This window comes from Penaeus japonicus, unplaced genomic scaffold (genome assembly GCF_977035675.1).
Source record: "Penaeus japonicus unplaced genomic scaffold, GWHDUDI00000001_assembly GWHDUDI00000012, whole genome shotgun sequence".
NCBI classification, from domain to species: Eukaryota; Metazoa; Arthropoda; class Malacostraca; order Decapoda; family Penaeidae; genus Penaeus; species Penaeus japonicus.
In genome coordinates this window covers 12,877,368-12,884,867 of record NW_028234414.1, presented here as the reverse complement: position 1 = coordinate 12,884,867, position 7,500 = coordinate 12,877,368, and the positions used below count along the sequence as shown (strand labels likewise).

Here is a 7,500-nt window from a genome sequence, read left to right as displayed (position 1 = left end):
GGGTTTTCACTCTCTAGTTTCGAAAGACCTCCTCAGACACATTTCAGCTTGTAAAAGCATACATATGTATTGCAACGCGCGTGCGCACACACACACACACACACACACACACACACACACACACACACACACACACACACACACACACACACACACACACACACACACCACATACACACACACACACACACACACACACACACACACACACACACACACACACACACACACACACACACACACACACACACACACACACACACACACACACACACACACACACACACACACACACACACACACACACACACATACACACAGTCACACACACACACACACACACACACACACACACACACACACACACACACACACACACACACACACACACACACACACACACACACAGTCACACACACACACACACACACCACACACACACACACACACACACCACACACACACACACAAACACACACACACACACACACACCACACACACACACACACACACACACACACACACACACACACACACACACACACACACACACACACACACACACACACACACACACCACACACACACACAACACACAACACACACACACACACCTAACAACACACACACACACACACACCACACACACACACACACACACACACACACACACACACACACACACACACACACACACACACACACACACACACACACACACACACACACACACACACACACACACACACACACACACACACACACACACACACACACACACACACACACACACCGCGCGTACGATCACCAAGGGAAAACTTTATTTAATAACCAAATAAAAGAACAGATAGAAACCAATGCCGATGAAAATTTTCCGATGATACGAATTCTCACTAAAAGTGAAGGCAAACTACGGGAAAGGTTCTCGCGCCGCGACAGCGCGCGGGGAAAAGGCCTGTGGAGGGTGGGGGTAAAGGGGGGGAGAGGGGGGAGCTGGAGGGAGGTTTGTGTCCGGCGATACTGTTTACTATAGGTAGAGGGATCATGGGCCGTATTACTAGGCATTCGTAGAGGCGAAAATGGCGCACGACGGGGGTCATTCATCGGGGGCGGGGAGCAATTTATTAAACGTGCCCCTCGGGTATTCTTGTAGAGGGCCAACTTGTCGTTTTGGAAGGGGGAGGGGGGATGAAAGACCTGATGGGCGTGGGTGGGGGTGGGGGGATTAGGGGATGGGTGTGAGTATGAGATGGGCAATGGGCTGTCTGAGGGGAACGAGTAAATGGGGTTGGAATGATTTGTTGAAAAGGGAAGCAGCAGGAATGAATGAAAGAAAGGTAGAGAGAGAGACTGATTATTTAAAACAGTAAGAAAAAAATCAGAGAAAATAATATCAGGATAAATGACCATGAGCCAGGATTGCAAATATCTAAGCTTCCTAGGGTGGAATGCCTTGAAACGGGTTGAGAAGCGCCATTGCAAGGTTAAATCAGCATTGCAGGAAAGCGGAAGGCCCATTGCACAAGGATCTCATGAATAAGTCATTACACCTACTTGAGGCTGCTGGAAAGAGAAGGGGGGGGGGGGAACCGAGAGGAGAGGGAAGAGGAAAGCAGGTAGGTGGTGGGGAGAGGCAGGGGGAGAGGGAAGGGAGTAGGGGGTATGAGAGGACGGTGAGGAGAGGGTAGGGGGAGGTGGAAGAGGGGGATGGGGGTCTTCATTCCGTCTCGCATTTGAAAAAGAATTATTAACCATGTCTCTTTCTGGGCGGCCAAAGCTGTATTTGCCTATTAATATTTCTTTGATAGCGTACTACCCGGGGAAATTTGGAGAGTGAAACTTTCATGGCATGTTTATTATTTTTGTGACTTGTTGATCGTTAATTTTTAGATTTTCATGGTTGTTGACGTAGTGAACCGCCGCCCCGAGATATTGCATGCATCACTAATTTATGAGACTTTTGATTAACTATTTTTTTCTTCTTTCTTGCGTTTGCAGTTTTTCTTGCAATTTTATCATGGGCTTTTGTTTCCATTCGGGCATTCCCAGATGGTTGGAATTGCACACTCGTGTGTGGATATCACACTCTGAAACACGCCTTTGAAACACACAAACATACACACACGTACACGCACATGCACACATACTCCTCCAGAAACACCGTCCCCCCTGCCCTCCCCTCCCCTCCCCTCCCCTCCCCACACACTCACAATGCGACAACCGGCGTCGGCGAAAGAATTTTATCGAGCGCTCGGCCGGTGCTTATTCTAGTTCGCAGAATTTCAATAAAGGTCGTATCACGCGGGTTAGAGTAGCGGGGATCCAGCGGAAGCCCTCTCCTACAGAAGACCGCAGAGGACGCGGCTTCCGGGTATTTACGGGACGCCCAAGACGGAGGATCCAATACTTATAATGGCTATTGAATTTTCTGGGGGGTAGGGGGTGGGGCGTGGGTCGGGGAGGGAGGAGGGGCGCGACGCTTGATTTTTTTTTTCATCTTTCTCTATCTCTTTTCCCTTTACGTTCCTCAGGTCTCTCTTTCTCTTCATTTACCCTTTCCTCCCATTCTCCTTTCCTCCTATTCCATTCCTCCTCTCCCTCTCTGCTCCTCCTCTTCGTGTGACCGGGATGAAAATACAGATTATTGCTCCTTTTATTATTGTTATTGTTTATTCTATTTCTTTATTGACTTATTGGTTTATTTATGCCTGAAGAGGGCGATAATTACCGATGAATATTTTTAGGCTGAAATCCAAATATTTTCCCCGCATTTCACTCTTTGTTTTTTTTTTTATTCGTTTTTCTTTTTTCCTTCGGAGGGGAATATGCGGAAGCCGTGTTCTCAAGAGTCCTTTGGGTTCTGCCTCAGAGCCTTAGCATTGCAAATTTCTTTTGTTAGGAGCTCTAGGGGGATATTGCAAAGTCAGTTAGAATGGTGTTACTAACTTAGAAGTGAAAACAGACGGGAGACAAGAACGTCGGAAAGGAAGGAAATTAATTGGAAAGAGAGGGTGAGGGAAAGACCAATGGAGAAAAAGAATAAATCCAGAGAGAGAGAGAGAGAGAGAGAGAGAGAGAGAGAGAGAGAGAGAGAGAGAGAGAGAGAGAGAGAGAGAGAGAGAGAGAGAGAGAGAGAAGGGGAGGGAGGGAGAGAGAGAATTAATAAATCCAGCATCAACAAAACAGGATTACTGTAAAGGCGAAGGTTATTTTGGCACGTGCGGGCTGTTGTGCTTCTCACTCTGTGTTGTTGCTTCGTGGGCGCGCTTCATTTTTGTTGTTACTGTTGTTGCTGTTATCCATAACTAATATTTTTTTCTGTTTTCTTTGCAGGAACATCGTCTATAACATCAGTATCCATAGCTTGGAGGAGAACTACAGTCAGGTGAGTTTACTGCTGTTTTTTTATTGTTGAATATAGCGCACACGCACACACACCCACACCCACACCCACACCCACACCCACACCCACACCCACACCCACACCCACAAACGTATGTTCGTTTGTATATGTGTATCTTGAAAAAGCAAGTGAACATAATGGTTTCTTTTTCATCTGATAGCGCGAGATAGGCAGTGATTTCCCCTTTCTGAAACCGAAGCCGTCGGAATGCCACGCGTGGCTTTTCTTGATCCTATGTCAACAGAGCGGCGGGTCATATCCCAGCGCCGTGTACTGTATATCAATTAGCAGATCCTTGGCGCAACAGTGTTTAGTCCTGCAGTTGCTACTCGCTTAATTCCTCGGGTGCGAAGGATCTCGTAGCCAAGGCCCCCCCGAGCTCCCCTGGAGAAAGTGGCGGCAGATTCGGCTTTCGATTGGATTGCTTGTGATTAGCGAGCGCTTAGTGTTACTCGGTTTGGAGGAAGGGGGTGATTGCGGCTGGATTCCGTGATTGGATGTCATTTTGTGAGGAAAGTTGAGTCGAAGGCATTGAGGCGACGGAAGCCCTTTACGCGCGATTGAAGCTCGATAAGTGAGAATTTGATCCTTTTTAACAGGAGCTAATGGGTTCGAGGGAGTTTTATAAATCACAGGCTTCATATGCGAACTTTCGCTATATAAAAAGGTACATTTAACTTTCACTTCGTTCGCTATTAACCGATATTAGAACTGCGTTTCTATTTCCGAAAAAAGAATGAGGAAGATGAAGAGAACGTAAATTTCGGATCGTTCGTCTCGTGGTTCCGATCTGTTCGAAATACGTTTTTTTAGACACGAATGAGCCTCCGCGTCCATGTCGAGCCCCTGTGATATCACGGGGAAAGCTCTCATAATAGAGCCCCGCACGGCAGAAACACGAGCAAAACACAGCTGTTGCCACTCGACCCTCCTCGAGCTCAGGCCCGAATCCACAAACATGGCGAACCGATTGCAGCAGCTGTTGTTCGTTGTTTTCTCGTCGAGGCCGCTGTATGGCCTGCGGACGGGGTCAGGTGAGGGACGTCACGTGACTGGCCTGGTCACAACATCCGGTCACTGGGCCACGCACGCTACTTCCGCGCGACCCCCGCTTGTTGTTGTTGTCGCTATACGTGACCGAGTTTCCCCGGGCTACAAGAGCTCCGCACGCGACGCCGCCATATTTTGCGGTAGACAGAATAACTGAATAGCAAGATTGCCATTGCAGTGAATATATTTCGTTAGTTTCAATACTTTCTTTGATACTCACATTTCTTATTATTTTTATTCCTCGTGAATGTGCATGCATGCCCCTCGGTTTCATTTGATATCGCGTTTGGTCGTCCTTTTTTCCAGGCCGAGCCGAGCGCCTTAACGGGAGGTTTGCGTGGCGCCTTGCCTCCGTCGCCGCAAAGCCCCGTTCGGTTATCAAGTCGAATTAAACGTTTTATTTTCTCAAAGGCTTTTTGGCCACAAACCACCTCGGCGGACTGTTCTGTAATCACTCGCAACGGTCAGAAATGAGTCGTTTGAAGAGCGGCGAATAAGAGCTCCAGTTTATAAATCCCTGAACCTCGAAGCTAAGAGACTCTGTTTTTTGTTGGGGGGGGGGGGGGGCGATAAACCCGGGGGGGCCATTAGTTCGCTGTTAATGCGTGGAAGTTCTGGAAGTTGGCCATCTGCAGTCCTCGACGATGCTGCCGCCGCTGCTGCTTCCTCATCCTCCTCCTCCTCCTCCTCCGCAAGGAAGGAAGGACGGAAGGAAGGGATCGCCCGGGAAAGCGTGTCACGTCCGTACCCAGGCATAATCTAACACTTCCTCTGTGAATGAAGGCTTTTAGGGCAGTAAATTCAGACTCGCGCGCGGGGGCACTTAGTCGCGGCGCCGACCGGCTCGGTTCAGTTCACCTGTTGGATATCATTAGCCTTATTATGCGAACTGTTATTGGTATCATTATTATTATTGTTATTATTATTGTCATTATTATTATTATATTGTAATGACGTTACCCTCATTAGAATATGTAACTCCAAAATAACAATGTTTTTTTGTGATTGCAGAGAATAGTTTGGTACTCCACCGATAAGGATAGCACCGTGTGCTTCAACAAGGGCAAGTCTGTGGTAAGTACATTTATTGGATTATGTTTCTCTCTCTCTCTTTCTCTCTCTCTCTCTCTCTCTCTCACCCTCTCTCTCCCTCTCCCTCTCTCTCCCTCTCTCTCTCTCTTTCTCTCTCTCTGTCTCTGTCTCGCTCTTTTTATCTCACGACATTTTACAATAAAGTTTAAGTAAACAGGTTCGCGGGCATACGATTCGTCCCTCTAACTAGGCCTGAGCCCCGCACCCCCTCTCCACCCCCTCCCTCACCCCCACTGATTGTCTAGACACGAGAGTTGCCCCCCCCCCCTCCTACAAACCCTAGAGCACACCTAACACCCCAGCACCAGTGCCGAGGCCGACCGACATGCAATTGATTGATTGCACGATCATTCTGGAAAATGACTGTCCCTGGAAAGACCGGCCGTTTAGGGTTGGGTGAGGTTGTGTGGGGGGGGGGGGCGATGGGCGAGGGTGGCTGGTTCGGACGGCGTTGTTGGGCATGTGCGGATAGAAAATATAGTAGAGGACTTTTCTTGTATTTTTCTCTTTCGTTTTATTTCCCGTAAATAGTGATACGTGCCAAGTGATGTGATCATTCATTTCGTTAGAAGAGGCATTTGTTGAAATAGTGTTCTGTAGGATGTCTGTTGAGAGGAAGAGAGAATGCCGTTGAGCAGACAGGTAGGTGTCGAGGGGCGGTCGTGACTCCTACCGTACATCCCTTTCACAGCCGTCGCCAAGGCCTGTTAATTGACACTAATGCCAGTCATCTCTCTGTCAGCCACTCTGTCCAGAGCGTGACAATAGCAAAAGTAATAGGATGTGGTCTTCTCCTCAACCATCACTGTTCTCCGAAGAGAGAGGAGGGGGCGTGCTCCCTGTCTGCAATGTTGCACAGTGGGCGGCGCATTGCGAAGGGTCTGTTAGGGCCATCACCTTGTTCCCATCCACGTCAGGAGCGCAGGAGATACGATGTTTTCCGAGGCAGTCGATGATAGCAGTGCAAACGCCAGGGAGTCGTTGTGTGGACGGCAGGGGCGGGTTGGCTTAAACGTTACGCTGGGTGAAGCTTTTGTAAATATTTCCTCTCTCTCTCTCTCTCTCTCTCTCTCTCTCTCTCTCTCTCTCTCTCTCTCTCTCTCTCTCTCTCTCTCTCTCTCTCTCTCTCTCTCTCTCTCTCTCTCTCTCTCATCGTTTTTTATATCTTAGTTTTCTCACAGGTATATTCTGATGGTAAGCTCACACGGGACTCTATGATGTTACAGATGGGCCAATGGGGTTGCTACTGTGTAGAACCGCAACTGCAAGATTTTGCACTAACATTGTGCTTTTAGATAAAGACATAGGAAGTTTATGGTCGAAGGAATGTCTCGTTTTGAGGCGAACACGATGCTCGGAGGAAGAGTTATTTCGGCCATGATGCATGATTCCAGTTCGAACGCCCTGCTTGCCAAGAGAAATGCGATGAGAGACGCTGGCTTGGCCGCATCACGTGTCTTTATAACTCCTCTGTCAAGCTTCTGCTGGCATCAGGAGAGATATTGAAGCGCTTGGGCGAGGGAAAGGTCGACAGTTTTCTTTTTTCGGTGATTTATATCTTGTCTTCTCCTCTGGCGTTTTTGGGTGTTGAACGCACTACGAGGGCGTCTTAAGAAGTGTTTGACGCAGATTTTGGTGTGGAAGAGAGCGATGTGTGCCTCCGTGTGGGCCAATGTCTGTGACTGATGAGTTAGCCAGGTGTGTGTGGAGAGTGGGGGTGGTGGGGGGGGTGAGGAGACAAGGGGGGATGGGGCAGGGAAGTGTTTGTTTGTGTTCGCCGGCCCGTGTTTGTAGACGCTAATGGAATTAACCCCTGGCTTCCCAAATGAATAGAGTGTTTGGGGTATTTCACACGAGACGGAGGAGGAAGAGGAGGCTGCGGCGGCGGCGGCGGCGGCTCCTCAAGGCGCAATATGATTTCCCATCGCTGTTCAGAATGAAATTGAGTTGTTTG

The 7,500-nt window shown here is 48.6% G+C and overlaps 1 protein-coding gene across 8 annotated transcripts in view; it reads left to right on the top strand.

Moving 5' to 3' along the window:
- The window catches only part of LOC122248722 (semaphorin-1A), a 369,289-nt gene that overhangs the window by 340,498 nt on the left and 21,291 nt on the right, over nt 1-7,500 (top strand). For all 8 annotated transcript variants that reach the window (XM_043008912.2, XM_043008910.2, XM_043008908.2 and 5 more), the window contains 2 exons: nt 3,335-3,386; nt 5,466-5,528. In XM_043008912.2, the coding sequence (XP_042864846.1) occupies nt 3,335-3,386; nt 5,466-5,528 (115 nt within the window). The remainder of the gene's footprint in view (nt 1-3,334; nt 3,387-5,465; nt 5,529-7,500) is intronic.